At 43.2% G+C, this 27,326-nt stretch overlaps 1 protein-coding gene and 1 long non-coding RNA gene across 9 annotated transcripts in view; one reads left to right on the top strand and one right to left on the bottom strand.

The window, feature by feature from the left end:
• Positions 1 to 3,794: 3,794 nt before the first annotated feature.
• The window catches only part of CAMTA1 (calmodulin binding transcription activator 1), a 326,965-nt gene continuing 303,433 nt past the window's right edge, over positions 3,795 to 27,326 (bottom strand). For 4 of the 8 annotated variants that reach the window (XM_072884097.1, XM_072884090.1, XM_072884096.1 and 1 more), the window contains 6 exons: positions 26,790 to 26,977; positions 26,122 to 26,368; positions 25,564 to 25,635; positions 21,555 to 21,748; positions 21,289 to 21,363; positions 3,795 to 6,284 (listed from right to left, as the gene is read on the bottom strand). In XM_072884097.1, the coding sequence (XP_072740198.1) occupies positions 6,221 to 6,284; positions 21,289 to 21,363; positions 21,555 to 21,748; positions 25,564 to 25,635; positions 26,122 to 26,368; positions 26,790 to 26,977 (840 nt within the window). In that variant the 3' untranslated portion in view covers positions 3,795 to 6,220. Of the gene's footprint in view, positions 6,285 to 14,623; positions 16,269 to 18,821; positions 20,089 to 21,288; positions 21,364 to 21,554; positions 21,749 to 25,563; positions 25,636 to 26,121; positions 26,369 to 26,789; positions 26,978 to 27,326 lie in introns of those variants that run through there. The other 4 variants (XM_072884092.1, XM_072884091.1, XM_072884093.1 and 1 more) reach the window with 4 other exon arrangements.
• On the top strand, positions 6,340 to 11,914 carry LOC140661644 (uncharacterized). Its single transcript, XR_012045831.1, has 4 exons — positions 6,340 to 6,490; positions 8,530 to 8,597; positions 9,442 to 9,759; positions 10,422 to 11,914. It is a non-coding gene; the product is annotated as an uncharacterized lncRNA (long non-coding RNA).

The following is a 27,326-nucleotide window of genomic DNA, read 5'->3' as shown; positions in this document are numbered from 1 at the left end:
ACACACACACACACACACACACACACTCTCTCCCCCTTCACCCTCCACACACACTCTCTCTCTCTCCCACACACACACACACACACACACACACACACACACACTCTCTCCCCCCCTCTCTCCCCCTCCACACACACACACACACACACACACACACACACACTCACACTCTCTCTCTCCCCCCTCCACACACACACACACACACACACACTCACACTCTCTCTTCCCCCTTCCCCCCCGCCCCGCTCTCAGCCAGTTTCTGAGCAGGACATGGCCTGCTCCTCTGGCCATCTTCTGTGTGTTAATGCATCTTGGTGTACATTTCGGGGCTGCTGCCTGTGTGTGTGTGTGAGACCCAGTTCTCTGTGGTAGCACTCTCAGAAGTGGTGCAATTACATTGCCTTACCAGCAAACACTTGGCCTGAACTGCGGGTCCGTGTGGTGATTTTGAGATATCATTGTGCTTATACAGTGGGAAAAGCATGCATGCTTTTTTTTTTTTTTTTTTTTAATTGTATCCACATGTGCCTTGTATCACCTGAGGGCAAGTGGAAGATGCCGAAGAGCAAAGGCCTGCCAGGGTAGGTTTGTTCCTGTCCCTCTTGCTGGTTGTGAAGGGCTCTTGGCGTGCCCTAAGCCCAGAAGTACACCTGGGCTCATTTCTCAGAGACCTAGTGGGGTTATGCCTGTACTGGGCCTGGCTGGGATGGAACTGATGTCCTTCGTCGCAGCCTGTATGGTGCTGTCTTTTCGATTTGTGACCAAAACAGTGTTGATAACACGCTGATGTTTTGGCTGTTGCCGAACAGTGCTCGCACAGCATCAAGGCCTTCTCTGTTTCGCATGCTGCCCCTGCAGCGAGTAGGCTGGGGGTGAGTGAGAGGCTGGAAGGGGACACAGCCGGGACAGCGGTGCCAAACAGACGGAAGGACTATTCCACGCCAGACAACATCATCCTCAGCAGTAAAGCTGGGGGGGGGGTGGTGGCCTTTCCAAGGTACCAGGCAGCTGGTGGGAGGTAGTGAGTGACTGCCTTTGCATCACTTGTTCTTATTTTTGTTCTTTTCCTTTTTTTCCTTCACTTATGAAACTGTCTTTATCGCACCCCAAGCATTTTTTTCTCATGTTTGCTCTTCCAATGTTCTTCCCCCATGCCGTTGGGGAGAAGGGGGGAGGCGGGGAGTGAGCAAGCAGCTGGTTGGTGCTTACTTTCTGGCCAGGGTCAAGCCACCACGATGCTAAAGGAGAACCCAGGAATTAACAGGCATGTAAAACGGAAAATCGGGGAGCTATTTGTGAGCAAACTGGGGAGTTAAATGCTGATTTATTCTTAAAGAGAAACATAATTAAACTTGTTTCTCTGTAGTCCAGAAGAAACTCTCTTAATGAAATCTCATCTTGTGTTGTGGTCCTGGGTTCTGGAAGAACTGACTCATAATAGTACTAACATAGTCTTTCACAGACCAGATGATTAGTTTATTAAAGCTGTTTTTCCCTGCTAGGCTAGCCTTGCTGTCAGGTACAAAATTCGCATTATTGAGGGTTGGTTCATGTAACTTACGTATCTGTTCAGTGCAATAATTAGCTATTAAGTCTCAGTTATTGGTATTACTGTGTTATTAAGTGTGACCTCTTAGGTTTCTGCCTCTGCTTCGTGCACAATGTAGGATTTAGCATTCTACTACTAGATGTGCATGGTTTCTCATGAAAAGCCCAGATACCCTGCCCTGAAAGTGAGTGACTGCTGAAGAGGATCTGAAAATAATTTGATCTCAGAAAAGCTAGTCGTCCATAGACGAGTACGATTATATAGAACTGCTGTAAGTTGCGTTAGAAAACCTAATCAGAGTTGAGGCCATCTAAGGGCTGGTGAAATATTTCCAAATATGTAGTGTTATGTCACCTTACATAATTTCATAGAATGTTTCCAAATTTGATAAACTACAGCATATTGCCTTGAAAACTCATTTCCACCAAACCAGGCTGCTAGGTGCAGCCGGGCAGAACTTGTATTTTAAGGACAAATGGATTTTTAATGATTTTGTGTAGTCATAGTCATCTTGGCAAAACCTGTAATTTGAAGCTTGGATGTTATGGTTAGATGGGTACCCAATGTCTGTGGTTTTAAGGGAGTTTTCCTTTCTGCTGTAAGCGTGGACAACACTCACAAGGAAAAGTTTCTGCTTGGGGTGCGGACCTTGGGGGAAGAAACAGAGAGGGTGGCTGGCGTGTACAGGTTTTGTAAGCAGCTGCCAGCGTGGGAGCTGCCAAGCAGGGCCTCGGGTCTGAGCTAGTAGCGCAGAGCAGTGTCACGGAGCTCTGGGCTGGCCTCTGAACTGGAGAAGGACCGGGCTGGCAGTGCTGTGCAGAGGAGCTGCAGAGCACCACTGGGCAGTGGCACTCTTCAGCAGGAGACCCGGAAGAGTTTGCTGCCTGAGAATAGAGTTCCTCTTAAACATGCTGCTTTACACACCAGATAAAGGTTACACACTGGAGTACAGCAGCAGAATGGGCTGCAGATCCAGGGGCTGTGTTGTTGCCTTTAGTGAATCCCACCACGCACCAGGGGCTGCACACCTGCGCACAGGTAGACTGTGGACTGTTCAGATTATAACCCGTAAGAAACTAGACGCTACTTACAAGCAGGTCATGTAGTAGAAGAAACCCTTTTTTTCATGGTTACTTCCAGTGACTAAAGGACTACATCACTCTAAAAACTAGGATGGAAGAGACGTGTTTAAAAAAAGGTGCACACTTTGTATGGGGAAATTTTCTTTGTTTTTAATTTACAGCAGAAAGAATATAAAGCATTCAGAAAACATTTTCCATATTTTAAGGGCAATTCAAAACATTTTGCATGGTTCCAGCAGCTGAGTTCTTCAACAGATCCATTGATTCAGTGATGCTTTACATGCACGGTTACAAAAATAAAACTTACAAAAGAGAAGACATCTATACTAGTTTTACATGCAAGTCTTGGGGACCCCCCATTGGGCACCAACTATTGTGTGGAACTGCCATAAGCGTGCAACCAGAGAGGGGGTTCATGTTATATTCTGTATTTCTTTCACACAGTATTACTGCTGTCGAATGTGTTTCACAAAGGAGCAATTCCATTATCAGAAGACAGAAGATCTGGCTCCTGGCACTTGGGAATTCAAACTTTCCCGGAAAGCTGCACTTACTCATCTTCTGTGAAAATGTAAGTTCCACAACCAAGAAAGGGGTGAGCAGAATCACTTCACTGCAGGGGGAGTCTTTCTGACTCCCCAGTGGTACACTGAAGGGTTATGGCCCGACACAACAAGCACTTAGAAGCTGTACTTAGGCTTAAAGCATGCAAGTAGTTCTGTTGCGCCCATAGAACTGCTTGCGTGTTTAACAGCAAGTACATGCTTAAACGTTTGGCTGAAGCAGGATCTAGATTAGTAGATACACCACCAGGCCCATGGATCTGGAAGAGTAATTTGAAATAGCTCTGTATATTACTGAATCATTTTCTGTAAAGACGGGGAGTTAAAACATTTCCACTGAGGTCACTACTCTTGTTAGGAAAAGGTCGATTCTATATTGTCACGTATTGGTTCATGGGAGCAACATTTTGGTTTCAAAATGCTAAGAGTTCTTCCAGTATTAATACAGAGCATTTCCAATTCATTCCAAAGGAGATTCTTCGGCGTCTCCTGTTCCGTTTTTGCATGAGAGAAAAATTTAACGGTTACGGTCCCAATTCCATACAGTAAATCGAGGCTATGAGGCTGCCCACAGGCACAGTGTGAGCGCCAGGCCCTTTGTTTTTCTTTTTTCCCTTTTTTTAAATTGAATCAGGTCATAAAGCAGCAGTTCAGAAATGTACAAGAGAATTCTGGTAATGAGCTATAGCACATCTACTGTAATTCAATGCTGGCAGTGAAAAGAAGTAATTAAAAACAGGTACAATTATAGAAAAGGCACCAAGAGCACTGACCCCAGTTTTTTTTGCCACAATCTTTGTTTTTACTCTTCTTTTAAAGACACCAGTTTAAAAGCTTCTTATGTGTGAATATTTTTAGGCTTCACAACAAGCCTTGCGTTTGAACATTGCAGTTGGTGGCCGGGATCAAGCAAGAACAACTATTCCAAAACTAACAATCTCAAATTTACACCAGTACGTTCAGAAATTTTAAACTGCCACAAGCAAAACAAACACACAGGAGCAGTTTCTGATCTCAGACACATGTACATAAACCCACAGTAACGACACGGACTTCAGGAGTTTCTTCCCTTACATTCCTGTGTAATAAAGATCAGAACCTGGTTCCCATTGTCGAGAATTTGTGACAGTTTTAAATTAGTAGTTCAATTTAAAAAAATCTAATTTCTTTGGCTCCTCACTATGTGGAAATAGCAATATACCATGACACCCCTACAAGATCAGTTTGCATCTTTTTTTAAGTTTTACTTAATTTTTTTTTTATTTTTTGTGCAATTTTTATTACATTTTCTGACTTCCAGCAGGAGATATGAAAATGTGAAACATATTTTTCTACTTTCGTACTATTTCTTTTTTTTTTTTTTCATTTTATGTTCATTCTAAGTGTTCTTTATTGGAGTGAGTGTATGGTGTTAAGCTAGATACGGCTTTTGTACTCTTATGATTATCTGCTTTGCAAAAGTAACTTAATTTTCTTAAGCAATATTAGCATTCACATTACTTGGCACCATTGGCAAAAAAAAAAAAAAAAAAAAAAAAAGACGGGGGAAAAAAAAAGAAGGAAGGAATAAATAAATTAAATCCAACCAAACCGAACTCCTGGTAGCCAAAATCAAATGTAAACATATCCTTTTTTTTTTTCTTTTTTTTTTCTTTTTTTTAAAGTAATGTTGCTCTGCCTTTTTTTCCTAAGTCTAAATACAGTAGCTCTTTTTTGCCATTTAGTCATGCTTTAGCAAAAATGTTCTTCTAAAGAACATTTAAAATAAAGTTTCTTATAGTGAAATAAAGTTTTTGTTTCATTTTACAGACCATAGCCACTAATGCTTTGCTTTGTTCATTTCTTTTTCTTGAGTTCATGCACATATCTCTTTGTTTTAATATATACAATATGTACAAACAATACATCCACACTCTTCTCGTTCATTCAGACAAAACTATACAAATAATAATTTTATCTTGCCAAGTTATTGACCCTTTGTGAATAAAATATTTAGTAATTAATCAATATATTCCCTTTCAAATATTTTTTCTCATTTTCCATTTCTACCTTCTATATATACAGAAACTGCCCAGATTTTGATGAAGTAGCCAAAATAAGAAATTTACTGGCCAGAATGCAGCACCACTCTGATCTTTAGGTGGTATAAAATGTCCAGGCAACATATGTATGTGACTCTGCAAAACGACAAAGAGGTTTGACAAGTACTTAAGATAAAAAGCTACATGTTTTACAAATTATTTTAAGAACTTAATGAAAATAATAGTACATGAAAGTAAGGCTAGAAAATAAAGTGCTGAATATGAGAGAAAGTACGTGACAATTGGTATGTTTGCAGGTTCTAGTAAAAATACCAAAAAAACTTTTTAAAACTTGCTTAAGCTGCTCTCTCTGTTCCTCATGCATTACCCGTTTATCTCATCCACCAACCCCTTCTGTAAGTTCCCACGGGATGTATTAAAAACCTGCAGATTTAAAAAGTTGCATTAAGTGTGCTGTAGAGATTTAAATAAAACACAAAGGACAGAAGTGCGAAGGAAATGAGGATGCATGGACCCAGTAAAGATGTACTGATCTAAGCCCCTCCACTGAGACTCTCAAAGCTTCAGTTTCTTGGAGATGACTGACAGGTGCAGGAACAGCATTCTTGTGTTGCTTGTGCATTCCCACCTTTTCTTAACAATATTTTTGGTATAATATTTGTACAGTTCCACATGTTGTTTAATACAGCCCTATATGAAAAGGATAATTAATCGCTTCTTCCTTCTCGGAGAATGAAGCAACTCACAATTTCCTCCTGGTGTCTTTTGTTTTCCCCATGATCCAACAGAAGATTGAGTTCCAAGATGTCTTGCTGAACAAATTAAAAGTTGTCCATGAAAGTGCAAATGCAATGACCAAAACATTACTGTTAAAATCCTGCAGCTGGTACTTCCAGAACTGCAGTGGGTATTTTTGTTGTTGTTGTTGTTGTTGTTGCATGTCTCTGCTAAAAACAGAAAATGAAAACAGTCTGAAAAGCAATGTCACATTGCTACGGGATGCTGCTGCGTATCTTCAAGTTCCTTGGCCTTTTTCAATTCTTTCACTCTGAAAAAACAAAGAGGAGCTATATAACATTCTATTGCAAATCTCTTTCAAGACAGAAAAATCAAAATGATTCCTTGCTCTACCCTCCCGTGCAAAAGAGCCAGCTCCCAGAGAAATGACGGGAGGGCAATACATTCCTGACACCACAAACAGTTGGAAGCGCAAGAATGGGCCACTAGAAATCAGAGACAAACGCATTTGGCAAGGTACACTTATTTCCAGCTACTGTTTTTTCCTGATACTTGTAACTACAGCTAGACTTGGTTCGGGTATTGGCCTATTTAATCGCTTGGGGGTTTTTTGGACTGCTGTTCATTAACCGATTTTGCAGCTGCCTGCTATTCCAGCTGTTACAGCAAAGGGGCTTTTCAGTGTCAACCTCTTTTCTCCATACATCGCTGAAGCGGCAGCAATTTGATGTCGCACCCAGCACAGTAGGGGAAAATCAGTCAGTCATACGTACAAGGGAAGCTTGATGTTGATACAGAATCTCAGATAAGAAAGTGTTTATATGCGAGTAGAAGGAACCGGTATAGGTGTGAAGAAAGAGAACTTACTTCACACTTACTCCAGCTGCTAGCAGCTGTATTTTCTATCATGTTGTTGGTAGTAGATTCATGTTTTTTCCCAGCCAGCAGCGGAGGACACTGCATGCCAAGGGACACGAACGTACAATGTGGAAGAGTCACTCTCCCTAGATGTGGCCTGATGCTTCAGTTCTCAACTCTTTAAAACACATGCAATACATTACCTCCTCTAGCACTTGTCAGCCTAAGAACTAAATCATCACTGAAAGCTGAAATAATTAAAAATTAAATGAAAAGTATGAAGAGAAGGGAATAATTTAAATCCCATCAAATAAAGCAGAATTCTGCGTCAGTGCTGGAGTAGCAGCAATCTTCTGCTCAGGCTGACAAACTGGCTCATGTCAGTGAAGGCTCCCTGCAAAGGAGCCAAAACAATCCACGGGGACTTCCCGTGCTGCCCCTAAACCTGAAGGCAGGTGCCCAGCTGAGCCTGCGGCAGCTTGGCTCTGCCTCCTTTTGCAGGGCACTCCTTTCCGCAATTCGATCCCTTTGCCTCCTGCCTCCACGTGTCTTTCTGCTGCTACTGCGAAGGGAAGATCACCCCAAAAGGAGTAGGACACAGCCTAAATTAAGGTGATGTAGCAAAGCATGTACGGGCCCAACTGACATTGCGAAAACTTGAAAGGACAAATAACGAAGGTATGGTACAAAGAATCGTGTCAGAGCTGCGAGTCTGTGTAACAGAATCCAACTAAGAGTGAATGAATTTAACAAAAGCGAAGTAAATATAGATAGTAAAAGATGTTGGGAGAGCTAAGCAGCAGCAATGCCAGTTTTGTAGCTTCTGTACGTAGACTTCCACTCACACATCCTCTTTTGGCTTTTGCACCAGCCTGCTAATGTAAGGACACGATGAAGGCTATAAACTGACCTCTGTAAATACACCTCCACTTCACTGTTTTATTTATTAATTTTTCTGCACGTACTATTGCTCAGAATCACAGTCAAAAGGGAGCTGGCTGCTTTTAACTCTTTGTTTCAGCTGACTCAAAGCTCTAGCACTCAAAGGCGTTCTCTTTATTTGTGAAATTGGGGGAAACAGGAGTCAAGGAATAAATCACGCTAACCACTATGCAGGTCAGACATTTGCTAATTACCTTAATTCCACTGAACTGTTTGAGAATATCATGCACGGAAAGACAGAGGGCTCTGCTAGTCCAAACGCACGTGCCATTTTCAGAGCCTGAAGACCTACATCCAAGGGGCCACAGCACTCCTCTGAAATCCGAGTCCAGCAGAGAGGTGCCTCAATAGAGCTCTCCCTGGTGCCGAGAAATACTCTGATCCCCAGGCTGAGGAAGGGGCAAGGCAGCAAGCAGCACCACTGGTTCTGAGCTCCTCCTTGGGTAGTGCTGCGCAGAGCCTAAATGCCTGCTACAACTTTACAGAGACGTTTTCTACAAGGAAATTTTGGCTCTACGCAAGCTAAAAGACCCTGCTGACATCAGGGGAGTGGGGGCCTCAGCACCGCACAGAAGGCAGCAGCAAGGCTCTGCTCACCCCCAGTGGGGGATGGCCTATTGTCATGCTACCTGAGGGGTAAGTCCAGATCACCTTTTCATTATAGGAAACATAGGACTGGTACAGTGAACTGAAAAGGCTCACAAATGACAAACTGACTGTCTTCAGTACATTTAGTTTTCTTTCTTTTCTTGCAGGAGAAAAGCAGCCTCTCCCTTGAAATTATTACCAATATTTCTACTGCTGCACTGCTTAGAAGCAGAAGGTGAGCCAAGATCACTGCTGTGCTAGAAAAATGTGGTGTGCCTCTGTGCACTAGGCAATTTTTAAGGCTGAGATTAACTATGCTCAAGACACCATCTATTAATGCATGATTTGCAGTGCAACTTCCAAGTGTTTTCTGTTGCACTTCAGTACTGTAATGTAAAATTAACCTGTTATTATAGATCTCTTACTGAGAACATGCATGTTAGATAAGCTGGTGGCTCTTTCACTGAGACATGCTATACCTTAGTTTAGCACTTAAACATGCAAGGACTACACTAACAAAGCACTTTCGCTGGAAGAATGCAGTACATGCTTTGCTGCAAACTTCAACCTACAGCATGCAATATCTGTACTGGTGCAGACCTATTGAATCTGTTTCACTGGAACACACATGCCAATGGAAGTTAATCACTACAGCACTCAACATTTGCACTAGTACAGATCCTATTCAGAAATATGCAACACTTTTCCTTGGTCAAGTGTACTTCACATTGGTTTACAGATTTTCAAGCTTATAAAAATGTTGCAATTACTGCTTAAAAACAGAAGCACGTACTAGTACAGAATTTCCCTACAGCAGTTACAGACTTTGAAATTTGTCATGGGTACTTCACTGAAAGATGCTGTTTAGTATGTAATGGCTTAAAACAAACCCTGCATTCCACAGCATTTGTAAGCTTGACATGATGACCATCCAAATTTATTAAGCTACCACTTTTTTTTTTTTTTTAATTAAATTAACTTCTGTGTTCACTATACATAATTGTGCACGTGTTACATTAAAAATGGGAGTACAGGTAGGTACTACAAGTCCTTTATTTGTATAATATGCTGCCCGGTAGGTATGAAGACCTGCAGCCTGTGGCTGAGAAACTCTCCTCCTCGCTCAGAAGAGCTGGCGCTGAGAGGCCAGAGAAGTTCTCCCCTCTCCTGGCAGCAGGCTCGAGGCAGCCCCACGCAGCTGCGGGATCTGCAGCATGGCACAGCCAGCATGGGACTGAAGTATCCCTACTGCTACCACTAACGGAGCAAATCCATGGCCAGACTGACACTTGGGAAGCACTGACGTAGTGTAGTCAATGCCCTGCTTCTTCCCCAAACCAGGGTTAAACGTGAAGTGCTAGAACCAGTGTACACATCAAGCTAGATACGAGACCAAGGTAATCCATTTGTTTTATCACTTAAAATACCTGTTCTTAAACAAGCCTCTGAATTGCTTTATCAAGAGAACCTATAACTAATAGTTTTCAACCAATTAAGTCTTTATTGGATAGTCTGTACTGCAGCCTTTCCTGTGTCTTAAAAGTCCTTTTAGTCCTCATTTAACACTTCTTTTCTTTTTGAGTAAGTTCCTTGCTCAGTGCTACTTTGATTTGATTTTGTTACAACAATATAAAGTGTCAACACGAGCGTAGGGCTGGTATTTCGCAGTCATTAATGCTCAGTGTAATAAATCCTCTACATTTTCAAATGCAGTTAAAAATACAGTTTGACCAGGGAAGAATTTTTGACAAATTAGGACCCTTGAAAATAGAAATCCACTGAGTAAGTGCTGCTAGGAGAGCTTTTAAGTGAACAATATAGCATTGCCTTCATGCTAGAAGGCCATCTGCTTTGGTTCATATTTTTCCACTCTTAAATTCAGGCACGGGAAGAGGGCCAAAGCATAGCATTTTCAGTTACAAGCATTAATAAAATGCTATAAGAAAAAGAACACTGCTGGAATTTATAGAATGGTACAGCAGAAAGTATGTTCTTAGAGAAGATGTTTCAATCCAGTTCAGTAGACTTACAGTGAGACTTTTTTTTTTTTTTTTTTAAGTAACAGAAAAAATGAGAGCACTGAGAGCAAGTAATACCAGCAGGCCACGTGCTGATGGATGGTGCGCAAACCCCTCCAGCGGTCTACAGGCACTGGTATGCTGGTTTGGATCACTTCTGGAAGTGCCTCCAGCTGCATGGGGACTGGAGCTGAGGACAGTTCACGTGATGCACGGCTGCAAGCCAGAGCGCACCAGAAAGAGTAACAGACTCCAGCCGTTGCAAGACTCCAAACGAGAAGTACCATCCTACTTCAGCAACTACTGAAACCATGCACAGAATTGCAAGGACCGTAAATCTGGTTTATGCACTGATGAAGCCTTGAACAAAAACCTCCTCAGATAACGTTTCCTCTAGACAGTAAGCACCTCTAAGGTACAAAGTCATTCCCTCAGCAATTGCTGAAGAGCAGATGGACAGAAAAAGCACGTGCAATACAGATGACCACCAATAAGGTGTCTGAATCACAGCCGTGGCGCTGACGCACAGAAAGGGAAAAGGTGATTTCAACTACGAGCTTTGAACCCTGACACTCAGGAGCTACGTCCCAGTTCCCAGATTGCTCCAGCCAGACAAAGCTTCGGCCCTTCGAACTGTGTTACTTACTTGGACACCGTACAGGAGGTTGCATCATTATGTGCTGAAGCGATGTAGAAAGCAACAGCCCCAGAAGCGAGCAGCAGCTCCTCTCCCCACGCACCCTCCCCAGTCTTGTATGGGAGTGTGTCAGCAAATGAATTAGGCCTACTTCGAAGAAGTTACAGCAGACGATGGCTTCATGGGTAAAGCGTAACACAAAGCTGCTTCATCAAATTTACTCCATAATGCCCAGCCAGGGAAATGTTTAATGAATCTGAATGCTGAAGATCAGTATAAAGGACAGGGTGCAGGAGCCAGAGGAGGCTGTCTGGCGAGTTACCTGTTGCTCTGAGAGCTGAAATGGCCTGTGGGACATTTAAGAAAAGGGAGCTCTTGCCTTTTTCCAGATATCTCATTTGGGCAGCAAAACAAGAAAGACAGAAAGGCCCAATAAGAACGACACCCCAGAGCACACGGTCTGTGATTTCACACACACATTTGAGCTCCAAATACATTCAGCCCCCGCAAGAGGTAAATGAAAAAAGAAATTACTTTGAAAACTTTTGTTGCAGGTACAGTGACGCATATCCCAATATGACATTTTCTCACATTGTCCTGAACTCGAACAAACCGGACTTTTCAATCCCTTAAAATTTTCCCCCATTCTCAATCTTACTAAGAGATGTAAGAAACCGGGTACTTAAATGCAATGGCTGCTGCATAGCACATATTAAAAACACACAAAAAATACAAGTCCTAGGTGCACAGGAGTAGGAAGGGGTTTGTTGCTGAAATGCCAAGAGAGGGAAGGGTATGCAAAGACAACAAAATATAGTAGGTGTTGTTTATTCAGGTATGAAATAAAGTTGTACTTACCAGAGGAACTGACTTCAGGTGTTACATGCACACTCCCCAAACCAGAGAGCAGCATTTAATCAAACCGTAAGAAACAGGGTGGGGCTAAGGGGATCTATTTTTAAATGAAAGATGCCGTGAATGAATAAATTCTTTATTACTCAGGATCACAGATAACAAGTCCACTTGTTCTGCCCCAGAGAAGACAGAAGTTTCGCCATAGGCAGAAAGCGATCGGCGAGCCTAAATATGTGAAAAGACTTGCTGCTTGTGATCTGCTCCAGATCACCTGCCTACCAAGAGTACAGCAGAGAGGGTCACAGCTCAAGTGGCCTTATATTCTTGTTCATGTCCTATATCTGGACTTGGAGCAAAGCTCTCCTTCACAGGAGGCTACAGCAGACGGTTTAACTGATGAGCAGGGAAACATTTGTGTAGCAGGCACTGTGATTAGCTGAAATCTGCCCACTGGAGGGGCTTCCCCGAGATGAAAACTATTACTTAAAGGCAATAGTAACTGGAAATGTTTTGGTTTTTTTTTTTCCCCTAGAAAGTCTTTTAATTTCTACTGCAGAAAGATAGCAAGTTATGTCTCGCATAAGTTGGTAAATAAAATCTCCCGCCTCTCCCTTCTTACTGATCCTGGTGTAATGTAACCCAAATAAATCCAGAAAAATTAATGAAACCAATTTGAAAAGAGGTTTTCAAAATGAAACATGGAGGCAAATGCCATGAGCATTTATCTGCACATGCAGGCTACATAAGCACGGTGTCAGTGTACAGAACACATCAAATTTGTATATTAGACAGACATATGTTTGCATGCATTCCTTCAGCATATGTGGACATGTCAGCTTGTGCACATCAGAAGGCCCAGAAATACTTTTCTTATGTGTATGCACGTAGGTTGCTACCGGAATGCAAAGCAGCAAAGAATCATTTGCTGTAACAGACTTATTTTGGCAGAACAGCAGCTAATACATTTTGTTGTAGTTCATAGCTTGCCTTTTCCAGATAAGCAGAGAACTCCCCAATTTCCCGATCAATCCCACATCACTTGCCATTCAAGGCAAAACCTGCAAATGCTACTAAACTTCCAGAATCTGCTTCCTTCTAATTTCTCATACTCTGTTACATACACAAAGCCTTAAAGTGCAACGACTATTTCTCCTCCAATACTGATGACCGGCCTGTCAGCTGCACCTGGAGCAGAATCACCGTACAGTATCTACCGAGCATGCCCTCAGGTGTGGCTTCCCTTGCTTCGCTCAAGTCCAGGGAGCCATGCACTAGCTGTGGGCCCGGACCCTGCACTTGCTTCTCTTTATGGTCCCCTCTACTAGCACACTGACCACGCAACACAGGCCAGTTTTAGTGTATCTTGAGACTGCAGCATGCATCTGCTCTCTTAAGTAGGAATCCTAGCCTTGAATGGAAAGGCACAATAGCACAATTGCTTTATTCTTCCACGTTCAAGTTGTATGTTGTGCATTCTTTTCAGTTTTGAATCCAACTAGCCCACTTTGGTATGCACAGTTTGAGTTTAAATTATTTTTCCTATTCATAGAACAAAGGTCTTAAAACATATCCCCTCCTGTCTGGCATGCAAAGGCTACACGCAGTGCTGCTAGTAGAGAACTCTGCACAGCTTCCAGCCTGTGCCATTCCCAGGGCTGCAGAGCGCACTGAGCAGGGGCGTTCTGTGGGCAGCCCGAGCCCACGGACACTGGGGCAGACGGAGGTGCCCGAGAGCAGGGTGCAGCAGGAACTGTGCTGGCATGCCTGCACACAGCCAGCCAAATCAGTTAAGCAGGAATTCTCTGGAGAGAAGGAAGACTAAGAAGAGAGCACCAAAACTGCAAAAATAGGAGTAGCTGGAGGCAGGGATATGTTTTGAGCATACCAGCATCTAGCTGCAGACATGCATGCTGGTCCCTTCTCTTACACACTGTGGGACGTGGTCCATGGCTAGCCAGACAAAACCAGGAAAGACTGGGAAACCCTCCATGATCTCCAGGTAGTGTTAGAGAACAGGTCTCACCAGGAAGCCCCCTGCTGCAGAATGAGTCTGAGGCAGTGCAGGGAGAGAAACATTTGCTCTGTCTCTTCTCTTTCTGCAATCCTTCCTCCATCTTCACCAGTTTCTTCGAACTCTGCTGCTTTTGAAAGGGCTTCACACCCTTGACAGAACTGCAGCATTTGGCTTTTGCTCAGAGAAAAGACAGAGCGGGTGCATCCACCGTTCTGGTGGGTATGGGCCCTGCAGCTCAGCCTTCTCTGTCCCACGACCCGAAGCGCGTTGGCTGGCTGCAAGGCTGGCTCCGCACTAGCACACCGCAGAGTTCAAGGGTGCCTGCCACAACAGGCGCACGCTGCGTCATGGGGCTGAGGAGCTGCAGCTCCTTGCTCAGGCCCATCTCAGGGCAGGAGGAAGGAGGTCGGGGCACTGCCTGCTGGGGAGGGAAGGTGTCCTGTTGAGCCAGCCCCAGGCAGCTCTGCCCTGCAGCATCCTGCTCTACTGGCTGCTAAACAAAATGTCGTAATTTGTCTGCAGCATTCATTACTGTCCCATGGGTACGGTAACTGACCCCAAGATGAAAGATGGTTAAACTTGTTAATGATTTTTCGTACAAAAGTAGACACTTATGTCCTTACCACAGAGGAAGGTCAATTTATCTAATCAGAATGACTTTTTTTAAGTTACTTACAGTGAATTTTATTTTTCAAAAACTAATTATGTTTTTCCTTCAAGAGGCTTTTGAAACCAGACACCCAACTGTAGACCAAAAATTACCAGCCCTAGTTATACACAAAGCATCACATTAGTAAAAACAAGTCACCCAGTCAGTCCACTGTTATGAGAATACAAGCTGTTTTTACACAGTTCCTGAATTAACCTGCGTTAGTCGTAAAGCACATTACCATGCGTGCCAAGACCTGGAGGTATAGTTTTCTGGCTAACAACTTCACAGCGTTGGTGTTTCTGCAATCAGGAGTAATTCTCCTCCTCCATCATGGCAAGATCCATGAAAACAGTTAGGGCACATCTGGGTCTTTGCTCCCATTTCATCCAATTCTTACTTCATTTGTCATTAGTAAAGAACCCAAATTGTTACTTGTAAAAAACTGAGGATATGCAACAGAAAATGGTAGCACAAAAGTAATAGTTTGGAAAGAAATGTCATTAGCTATTGCTTCTTTGTTAGGCTTAATAGTTAAACACATAACAATGCCTCCAGCAGGATTCATACTCTCATACCTAAGCCATAAAAATCATCTCTGCAATTCAAAGTCAGTAAAACTCCATGATCAACAATTCAGTTTTCTTTTCTGAATGTTATGTGGAAGCAGGAGTCCAGGTCATCCCTCCCTTTGCCTCTCCTCCCTTGTTGAAGGGAGTAGTAATAAGCATACAAACAGTGTTATTTCTGACTGTGTTATTTGACAAAAACCCTGTTGTCCTACAGCCTCTCAAATGCAAGATGTTACTGAGCAGTCCTGCTGACAACTCAGGCATGTGCCTTGAAAGCCACAGCATTCCCTACCCGTACAGGGACTGTGACCTGCCATGGGAACGCTTTGGTGTATTCCCACCCTGCTGTCGGGTAGCAAACCAGCCCACTGATGTGACCGAGCACAAAGGCAAGTGGACTCTCTTCACGCTGAGAAGGAGACTCCCGACAGAAGCTCACTTGGCACTTACTGTAACACAGTTATAGCATCTTCATCTTCATTTCAGGTTTTTTGTTTTCCTTCCCACTATGTAGATTAACAGCTGAGAGAAGCAGTTGTCAAAAAGCTGGCCCTAGTACGTTACACGTCTGGTTACCTTACCGGAGACCAACTTCTAGAAGATAACCATTGGTACTTAACCACCTTAGGGAGTAAAAAGCAGTGTGAAGAGCTCTCCTGCTTCTCTCTGGCTCAGGCAGAAACAAATACCCATCTAGAGTAGGCTGCATCTGTACTGCAGCTTCCTACGATCTAGCCTGAACGCTGTTGCAGTCCCATGACAAAGGACATCGTTCCTCATTGAGCGTGTGTGAGTGCAGGCCCCGTCAAGTTCCAAAATCTACTGACAGCCATTTTGGATACTGAAAAAATATCCCACCGACAACGCCGCCTAAGCATGCCCATGATGAATATACATGTCCTTTTTCACACATTCATGCATTGGTAACATCTACTGCAGAGCTCTGTCCTGTTATAAAAGCAGCAGTGTTAGTCATTGCAGTAGGGTTAGTTTATACAGGATTCTGTTTTAAATAATTAATGGAGGTGAAACTTACTGGCATATCTCGGCTGCAGCCCCATGCAAGCAAGCAGAAAGCAAAAATATTTAAAATGGAAGAGAGGAACTGGCTAGCAGGCAGCTACACTCACCCTTTTGTACAGCCTATGGTCCACCAGTGGGCTTCAGATTGCAAAACAATACCAAAGAGCTATTAGCACACACATGGCAATAACCGTACCTTACCAAGAGCTTCACTTCAGGGAGGAGGAGACAACACTTCTGCTTGCCTGGAGAGAAAGAACCCTTCCCATTCCTGCCTACTGGACTCCTCCTCTTTACCAGGGAAAAGCAAGTGCTGTGTTTAGGTGTTTTGGGGCAGGAAGTAATAAGCAAGTAAAATAAACCCAATACTGTCATCCCCATGGCATTTGTAGCCACATCCTGCCTTCCCTTGCAGCGATCACCTGTTTTCTATCTCATTCCAAATGCTACTACTCCATAAAAAACACTGCAGATCATAATCACAGCCTAGCAATGGTGTAGCTACCTCTCAGAAGAGTAAAATTTTCCTAAGAATCGGAGAAAGAATAGGAAATAGGAGGTTACCTTCCCAGTGAACGCTGACTGTATGGACCATACATGGATTCAGCTCAGCAAACCCAAACCCACTCCGGAGCCCTCAGATTTCCTTGCAGCTCCAGATGTGTCATATCTGGGGATCACTAAGTAGGTGGAGTCCTTCCAAAACCATTAAACATGCAAACCCTTGATTCTGCCTCACACAGGACAGTGTGCCAGGAGACAGCTCAACTCACAGTAGATGTAATGGCCAAGTTTTAGGTTGAAAGTTAGTCAAGTGCCAGCCGACAGGTCTGGCCACCACAGGAAGATGAGCGAAGCTCTTCCGGGAGGCCAGGAAGTTTCTGTTTCTCATTCTCAACAAACAACACTTCTGTGACAAGTCATGTTGATACCATGTTATGGCTGATGCATGTTTTTCACTAGATTTTTGACAATATGAAAACAGATGGATAAATACGCATTTTCTTTTTTTCAAAGTCAAAAGGAAACGATACATGTCTGACCATCAGAATGACTGCTGCTGATGAATGACCACGTTTGTCTCCATGACACCTGACAATATTCAGCTACTAGAGCTCCAATATCTTCTCTAGGAATACATTCAACCAAAACTTACATTTCTTTTCTGATTTTCATCAACATCTACACATCCATTACTGAGAGAGCTCCAACCGCAGAACCTCTCTCATTAACTCTCTCAAAACATCTGAAATACTGTCTGAGCAGGCAACAAGCTTAAGTTCAGGAGATCAGAAAACAAAAGACCAACATGCCTATGCACCCTGGATCCTCAAGCTGATAGGAATTATGTTTGCGCTACTGAGCCTTTGCGCCAAAAAGCTAATAAGCAAAGTAGGACAAGAAGACCATTTAAATTGTTCTGAATACCAGCAGAGACAGAGTTCTCATAACTGGCTTAAAGCAGACTTTGATCAATTTAAAATAGGAAAAAAACAACCAACCTCATGGTTGCCAGGGGAAAGCCTGAGTAAATCTTGCCTAAAGGCTACAGAATAAGGTCTTAATAAGAGTCTTTCATTTGCCCAGCTTGTGGACAAAAACCTAGGTTAAACGGTTTCATTTTTTTTAAGGTTGAATTTCTGAACTTTAAGAATTTACTCTCTTTTCACTTAGCTCACTATCCTTACAACAGACTGCAAGTGGCTTTTACAGCCTCCTCCCCCACCTCTATCAGCTGACAGAAATCTGCTACAAGAGCGTGTTTCTTTGATGTTCCTGTGCATGCTCTCTTTTCTCTCACTCCCTCAGATTTTCCAAAAATATCTCTCATTTCTATCCTTCGTACTGACAAAGCACTGTGGTTTAACAAGTGGCTCCACAGGGCCATTTTTATGCTACAGAGAATTAAATAACATTAGATGTTAGTTGTTATGGCTTGCCGCTGGATGTTCAAGAGCTTGGACGGCTGAAATATTTCTTTATGGAGCCTGGGGCTTTCTTAATTTCTTGTTTATAGCAGCACTGTGCTAATTCTGAGCATTTCAAGACAAGTCCGTGATGAGATTCCAACAAGCAGTACTCCTGAAACAGTGTGTGGGACTGTTAGCCTAAGTACCAGTCACATCATCATCGGGTGTATCCTGTGTGAGCGTTACACAGGACGCACAGTCGACTGAATGCATATAATTAGGAGGCTTATACAGAGGTGGTTTTAACTTACCTAACATCCTAAGTTTTATTACTCTATCCTTAGAAAGAGGTAAGCAAGAAAAAAGTCAAGCAGTGAGGAATAAATGTAATTATTAAGACAAAGAAAATTCAGAAAGCTTGAAGAAGAGCAGATGAAAAGGGAGCAATTCCCTCATCTTCCACCTGGTACCCCAGTGTACATGCACCATGAACAGGGCAGCTCAGAAAGGGGGCTGCAGAGCCCAGCCTGGGAAGGAACGAATGCGGGTGGTCTCACCGGGATATGGCTAGGCTGGGGAAAGTGCGCGGATCTCCCCTCGGGGCAGGGCGCGAGGAAGCAAACGGGTTGGTCTGAGTCAGCTGAGATGCTGAAGCAAGCGAAGCTCTGTTTTAATAAGTAGATCTGTATCATTTCCAGCATTATACTTTTCCTTTGCAGTTGTTTACACAAGCAAAAGACTTCAATCTGTTTGTCTTCAAAATCCTGTGTGGTAATAAAGCTCTAAGAACCTGATTTGCGTGTCATTCTTCACTGAGTGCAAACAAGCAGAGGGACCAGACCTCTCTGTATGGTACCAGCAGCCAGGAGAGTTCGAGGGGCTGAGAGATACTCCCGCAGTGGGATCCCAGGATCACAGACGCAGCCTAAGCGCACAGAGCACAAAGTGTTTTGCAAAACGTCTTCCCTCACAACTGCCTGCTAGACCTTTTTTGGCAAGCAGGAGGAACATGGGGAAAGAGGCCCAAACTTGCACGTTTCTAAGCAGTTCTGTAAATCTAGTAGGCTGGTAAATTTACGTCTTTTTCAAGCAGATTCTAAACGCTGGTTTTGTCATTTTGGTAAGCCTTGCTTTTATTTTTAGCATTTGCCAATGCCAGAATGCTCTTGGTTAAAATTTGTGTCAGTTATTAATATTAGTTACACTAACACAGTTTTAAACCTTTATGATTGCTTGGAGAAAGTATATGACCACAAACGTGCGATTGTTTTTATTTCAGAAGGAAAAGCAAGGTAGTTTTGAAACACAGTTAACATCTTCAGTGGAGATAAGATACTTTTTCCTTTTGTTGCATCCTAGCCAAGAACCACGGACGAATTCCTAAGTAACGACAACTGCTAACAAAGTGCCTACGGACACAGACAGGACTGCACTGTTGCAGAAATTCAAGTACCACACAGTGTGACACAAGCCAGAGAGAGCCAACTGACAACGGGTCCCACCCTCCCGCTGCTTCTTTTTATTTCCTGTCTATAAATACCCAAGACCTAAACCTGTCTCCCAGAGATGCACAGCAGCAGCAACCACGCTGCTGAAGAGAGGAGATTGACTACAGGCAAAGGGAAGGGTCTTTGCCTGCAAACTTCAGTGATGCAAATGAGTAGGGTCTCACTCTACAAAGGAAACAGGAGACGCGGAGAAAGAGGAAGGCAAAGAGCTGAAGGCAAGAAAAACTGCTGGATTCATGGGTAATTTAAGCCCTGAAGAGCCTAGGTTACTCGACAGCTGAACACTTAACTAAGTGTGGTTGAAGTGCATGGCACATCCTGGACATTGGTGGAAAACCCAGTGATACAGCTAGTCATGAAGCATTCTCACGTGTGCGAGGGCTTGTGTGCGAGAGTTGGCTCGAAGAGCCTCTGGCAGGCTGACCGCGGAGCCTCCACAGATGGAAACGGGCACATGGCTTCCCCAGGGACTGCCTGGATCTCAAGCAGGTCTGAGAGGATACAGAAGTTCTGAGCCTCCGCCTGCTTCAGTGGGACATGCTGCGCAACAAACACAACAAAACAAACCTTTTGGTCTCTTCCACATGCCCTGCTGAGAGAAAGAAGCCACCTGTCCTTCTTCATGAACAACTGTGGCTGTTTCAAGTGCATTTGGAATTGGCCTGGAAACTATGAAGCCCTCTTTCTTGTCCACACGTTACTTCCTGCTGAACCTGCAGGTAAGATGTCCTTCCACAACATGAGCCACACTGACCTCCTGCAAACTGCAGCTTTGAAATCCTACAAAAAGGACTGAGTCTGTTTCTAAAATCAAGTTTATCACATGCCTCTCTGCCTCTCAGAGCTCTCCTTGTTGAAACATCACTGGCCTGAATTAGACATGCTTCAAAATGTATGAGGTCTGACCAGCTCCTGAGTGGATGAAATGCATGTGTGGTGAGAATGGAGGGAGCAGAGTCAGAAACATCTGAATTCACTTTTGTCTAGGCAAAGTTCCAGTTTGCAACTTGATCATATAAGGGATCCTTTCATTGAAAAATCAAAACAAACGCCCTGCGTGTAGCAGAGTACTGGTATGGTAGCGCTAGGTGCCACATGCAAGCACTTTGGCAAGCCTGCACAGGTTCCCACACTGGCAGGAGATGATTCATCTTCATGTCTGTGTCTGTACTCCCAGCTTACTGAGGTATGTGCGGAGTGACTGACGTGAACTAACTTGTCTGTTGCTCTATTGGCACATTGCACCTATCCACATTAAAAAGAACCTGTATTTGATGAGAGTTTACCAAACGATCCTGTGACCAAACTAAAGGCATTTCCAGCATACACCAGATGTGGTCGCATTTTGCACTTTCCCACACACCATGAATGCTTTGTGCAGCGCTTACAAGCTGTAGCTATGATTCAGTAAGCTTTTTTTCAGACTTCCTCAAGTCCGACTTTTAAAGTTATGTGCCTTGCTTTGCTCAAAGTCTCCTTATTCTGTGTCTGCCCAACACAACCTGGGCTGCTTTACCATATCAGCAATGGAGCTGAACATGATTCTCTTTCCACAACAGCCCTAAGTTAGAGATTTTATTTTTTGTCAGTACATCTTGAGAGCAGCTGGGCTTTGTTATTTGATTAAAAGATCTGTAGTGAGCTGATTCTATTATCCTCTACATTGCACTCATTGCTGACACACTTGAATATTGTCGCATTGCTCTAATGAAGGGCAGATACCAAAAGATAGCGTCATACCTGTGGCGGCAGCGTCGTAAAAACCGCATAATCTTGCGAGCAGCTTGATCCTGCTTCTTGGTAAGCAGACTGCTTCTAAACACAATAAAACCCAACACTGAAGTGTAGGCAAAACTGGGGAGAATAATACTAAATGCAAGAATAATTATCCTATGAACCACTGTCCTTTTCCCACTGTCCTTTGTCTGTAAATTACAGCACAGCCCTGATGAGTGTAAAAACAATATATAAAGATCCTGGTAACATCTAACATCCCAACAGCTCACCTGAGTTTCTGTTGTACAATGGTGGCTGCCCGACGGTTTTGCCTCCTCTTCCCACATTCTTTGTAGCTGCGATAATACTGCTGGATCAGCATCGCGGCTCGTCGGCTCTGCTGGAATTTTTTCTGCTCATAATAACTTCGGAATTTGCTCTGGATAAGAATGGCAGCTTGCGTCATCTTTTTATAAAGTGCATACTACAAGAGAAACAAAGAGAAGCTGAGGCATTCCAATAAAACCAGCAAGAAGCAGGTTCCTACGGTGAAAGACTCTTGTGCCACTAGGACATGATGAGAAGCAAATGAGTATCTACTTGCTGATTGGGAACTGTATGAGAAAAGGGTGACAGCAAACTGGAACAACTGTGAGATTAGGTGCAGAACCTAGTCTGCATCAAGAAAGCAACTACCTGTTTTGCTGCCCCTGGAATAGTTTGACTGGATTGGTTTTATTTAATACCTAGCTAGCAGAGGCTCTACATGGACATAATGACCAGATCCAGCTGTACTATACTTATGAACAACTTTGGAACAACTGGAGCAGGTCCTGAGCCATGTTTACACTGCTTCATATTTGTACTGCAGTGGGTCTGCATTAGAGATAAACCAATTGGCTATACTTAGAGGAACTGTTTGTTTCCCTCGCACACAGGTCTCGTTACAAAGTACAGGATGCTCATTTCTATGCAGCCATCGTTTGTGAAGACTCGTAACAACAGCAGTAAAATACACCCAACTAAGTGACAATAAGGACAAAGCAGTGTGAATGACTATTCCATAATGCTAACAAATTAACTAAAACCAAAATACACTTTTTAATGTCTTCCTTTAAAAGTATCTTTTAAACAAATTACTTTAAGAACCAAATTTGCTGTTCACAAGTGTATTCCACTTTCCTAGGACAATTAACTTTTGAACAGCTCATTTCTTGTTTCCATGCCATAGCACAATACTGCAAAAGTTTTGATTGCTCAAATATATCCATTTAAATCCAAGCATTTCAAATGGAATAATGTATGATTCTAACTTAAAAACCTACAAAACCAAAATGAAACAAAACCCAAAACCCACAACAGTTAATTAAGCAAGTCTAATATTGAGCCTAAGTCACAGGCAAAACTAAATCGCATTAGAAGTCTGTAACAAGCATCCACTGAACTTGCAAATTTGCATGAGCAGTCACACACATCCAAAATTCCCTCTAGCACTGTATTATTTCTAGCCCCATGATTCCAAATAAAGCAGGCACAAACTCTTAAAAAGAAAATCTTCTTTATTCTACATCCTTTTCCTTTTAAAGCACACAAGTAGATGGCCGCTTAACAAAAACCATATGTGTTCATGCATATTTTTAAAAGTCCTTTTTAAGATAGAGATGTAGAATATCATATAGAAATTGCACTCATACCTCTGAACTAACACTATGACAGAGGTTTTCAGTGTTTACTGATCTTATTTTCAAAGTTTTAACACTTTCAAAACTTATGTGTCTGTTGTTCCTGGATATTTGATCAGCTATGGCTTCTGATCACTTTATCAGACAGATGAGACGCAGAAATAGCAGGCATTGCTCTGTATAGGGTAATGTCCTAACATATCTCAATGGAGTTTTCCTGTCTATTGGGAAAAAACCCAAAAAGCAAACACTCCCCCGCCCCCCCCCATCACCCCAAAGCAAAATCCCCTCCAATATCATCACAGACCACCATTTACCAAATTTCACTTTTTGGAATTGAAGCAGTCATTAGGTGCAGTTATATTTTGCCATTACTCATTTCCTTTTTTTTTTTTGTTTTCTTTTCTTTTTTCTTTTTAATTAAATGGATCGGATTGTGGTTTTAAATTAGCTCTTTTAAATAAGTCCACTGGCGGGCTGGTCATGGTTTTCCTTCCAATTTTTAGCCCAGATGGGACTTCTGTGGCTGAGTTACAAACCCCTGAATAGAAGGGTTCAAATACAAAACCGTGATGTGAGCTATGACTGTTCAAATCTAGTCATAAGCCTGTGCTGATCTCAGCAATACAGTAACATAATAGAGGAATAAGACATGTGAAAGAGAAAACAGCAGTCACTGGACAGACTAGACCCCAATATGTTTGCATTCAACTCTAAGACCCACTTAGCTGATTAGCTGCTCCCTCTTCTTCTCTTTTTTCCTCCAGCTGGGAAAAGGATAAACAGAGAAGTCACCTAACCTCCATGAAGTTGTAAGCCTCAGCTAGTACAGCAGCCCTGGAAAGCTCAGCTCACTTGTGCTGATAGAACCATACTTTGACTGATACCAAACCATGCTGCAGGAGGAAGGTGTGGATGGAAAATTACCCTGAGGACATGCTCTCTACAGGAAGAGCATGCCTTGCCTCCTGGGTAGCTCTGAGAGCAGCTCAGCTGATTCTAGTACCTGATGAGAGCAAGATGTTGCACAGCTGGGAAATCCATCTTTACAGTAGAAAATTATTGGCCATGAATGATTTAAGACTGGCATCAGCAGTTGTGCCTCCAGTATGAGCAGCAACGTACATGAGATGGTGGTCTTAGGAATTCAGGGCACAGGTATTTCAAAGATGAATGTTCAAAATACTTTGGCAGGCAGGCAGAATGCAGAAGACATTGGCTGCATGGGTGGGATAAATGTTCTCCTGTGCCCCCCCAATGCCAAGGAAAAGATCACCGGGTGATGGCTAATCAGCAGCAACAAAGACAAGCTTGTCCTCCAGAAACTGGCTTCAAAACCTTCCCCGCACCTCAGCCCATCACTGCTTATAGGAGTACCTGTGGAAGCAGGAGACTTCTTTTTCTCTCTTTTTTTTTTTTTTTTAGTTGTACTACTAAGTTAATACGCTGTGGCACAGCAGCCCCTACGTATCTCCCATAAGGTTGGTTTGTCACTGATTCCTCAACCATAGGTATTTATTAGTGGATACTATTAAAACATTCTCTAAATGCCAGGTTCTCCTGGTTTATACTGAATGTGAAAGTTAGTGACCCACGGGGAATTGTTTCCAAAATAGTGTTTGTATTTGTATTACCTTCAAGGCTATCCAAGTAAGCTTAGGGAGAAACAGAAAAATACAGTTAATGTTAGTTCTGCAAATAAAGAATGAAAAAATAAAAAAACCAAACCATCTTCTTTCAAAAAGAAGTGATTCCAGGATCCAAGACAAAGCAGTTTGTCAAGCAGTTTTTGAAAGGAATTAAGCTTCCCTATTACAGGAAGCATCACTCCAGAATGACAGCCATATGACAGGTTGAATATGAATCACGATGCAGTCACCTAACACTAGAAAGGCTTCCCAAATAAACGTTTTTGAAGGTTGTAAAAGAGCACAGGCATCTTGCCTTTCACTTTACGTAACATGCCACCAGGTGTCAGACAGCTTGAGTCTGGCAGGGTATAGTGAAAAGAGGGATGTGGGCTTTAGCCAATCCCCCCCCCCCCAAAAAAAAAACCCAACCCCAAACAAAAAACCAAAACCCAAAAAAGAAAAAGTATCTTCTTTTTCTGGGGTTGAGAACTCAGCCTAAAAGCATGTCTCCAACTAGAGTTTGGAGAACAGTCTCAGCCCTGGAACAACTTGCATCAAGCTAAAACACGTGACTTCCCATAGTTTAAAAGTTTAGTATGTGCAAAATAAAACAACCGATTTTTCATCTTCACCTTTATCAAAGGCAAAAACAACTTCAATTTCACAATGAAATTTGGCAAGCAACTAGTCAGAGAATAGTCTCACCAGGCTATAGCATGCATAAAGGCCAATATGGAATATATCATTGCCCTCTATCTCATAGCAAAAATGCAGGTTATCATCACAAACAAAATCCTTTCAAGGATTCCCTCCAAAATTAAGATTCATGACACAAATTTTCTTCCCTTTTCAATTTTGCCTGAGCAGGGTATTTCACTACTGCACGCTGAAAAGCATACCAGAGGAATAGTGGGATAATCCCCATTACAAAGGGCTGTGTTCATGGCACTTACGTGTGTTTCATAAAATTTCACTTCCTTGATTACCTGTTTGTATTTTCGGTAGCAACGCTGAATAACAGCAGCAGCCACCTCTTGCTGTTCCCGGAGAGGACGACCCTGTGTGGAGAAGGCAAGAAGCAGTAAGTAGTCAGAATGCACCAGAAAACAGGACAGATGATGTTAAGTGGCTCACAGCAGCTTGCAGGGCACCTACTTCTAAATCCCTCTGATCAGTGCTACCTGGTCTGATTCAGGTCTAGGCATTGCCTGGAGATATCTCTACCGTCAATTCCAGTAAGGGACAATCCCTCAAGATTGATCTTTACACCAAGCAGGCAACTAACCAGAACATCTAGGGTATATTTTGAGGATATGCTTTGCGAGTGCTGTTCTGGCACGGAAGGCATGCTGTGGCATGGCATGCTGTCTCCAGAATGGTAGTTGCTGGGTAAACATCAACAAGCAAATGCTAGAAGCATTGAAAAGGTTATGACAGAAACTGTATTTTTGTCCCAGGAGTGGGTATTACCCACATTTTGTTTTGTAACAAATTATACTCTCTCGCACCTAACAAGGAAGACACTGGACATTCTGGCCACGTACCTTGTATTTCCTGAACACTGTCTGGACGAGTTTGGCAGCTTCATAGAGTTCTCTCTGCTCATGATCAGATAGAGTTAACTGTGCAAACTCATTTTCTACCTTCTCGCTGGTGGATGCACTCAGAAATTCAGACCAGTCTGCTGCCGAGGGAAGGCTGGGTTTCTCAAAAGCTATTTCACTGATTGGTGAGCCTGCAGGGCTCAAGCTGGTGTTCGAAGAAGGGGTCAGGGGTTCACTATATAGACTTCTGAAACACCAATCACAGTAGGAATTAATGGCTCACAAAGCACCTCAGCTGGCATCACAGATAAGGACTACAACATTTCTCAGTTCAAGGCAGAAGCTCATGCTCCCCTCCCTCTCTCCAACCAACATCCCACATTCCTGAGCCTGCCTGTACTGCATTGCACAGACTTCGCACTGGAAGAGAAGTCATAGGTCAGACCTTGTGGCCACTTTCCCCTCCTGCCTCCTGCTGCATGCACTCCCATTCTTCCATGAATTTGTAGCTGGGCTGGCAACGATACATTTGACCACGAGTGTGGCTGCGCTTGCAACACCACCATTGAGTCCCACTGAGAAATAGCATCTGCAGGCTAAAGAATCAGTGCATGCTGCCCAGCATTCAGACCACTCAAACCCAGAACAACTTCACAGCTCTTACTGACCTTATCTGTGCAGCACTTGGCAGATGATCGACATCAGCAAGGTAACTGGCCAGCCAGCTCATTGTGGTGCTCATGGCAGCACTGTCCATTCTCTCCACCAGCGATGACTCCATCGGCACAAAATTCTCCCGCTTGATCCTGTCAGGCGTAGCTTCAATAATGTGCTCTGCAAGTGTCATCATGTTCACCTAGGAAGGTGGAGAGGAGAGCAAACTTTTGCTGCCTGGTAGCAGGAGCCTTGTGCTTGCATGTTACAGCCCTGCTTTAGACAGACTGCCCCATTTTCCCCGAACTTGCGGTAGCTGGAGTCTACTGTTTGTCTCAGCATTGGAGAGAAATTCATTAACCGAAGCTCATTTGCTTTTCTGTCTGTTCTGACAAAGAACTGCAGGGTTTCATATTCCACAGACCTGTTTTTCATTGAGCGTATGGGGAGCCTAAGAGATCTGGTGAAAGGTTGATGTCATTGGACCTTTGCTGTATGCTACCAACAGCTGTCACTACTATCTTGTTTCCAAAGGAAAAGCAATCCTGCCA

Source organism: Ciconia boyciana, chromosome 19 (assembly GCF_034638445.1).
Source record: "Ciconia boyciana chromosome 19, ASM3463844v1, whole genome shotgun sequence".
NCBI lineage: Eukaryota > Metazoa > Chordata > Aves > Ciconiiformes > Ciconiidae > Ciconia > Ciconia boyciana.
Note: the sequence above shows the minus strand (reverse complement) of the source record. Positions and strands in the feature narration are given on the sequence as shown.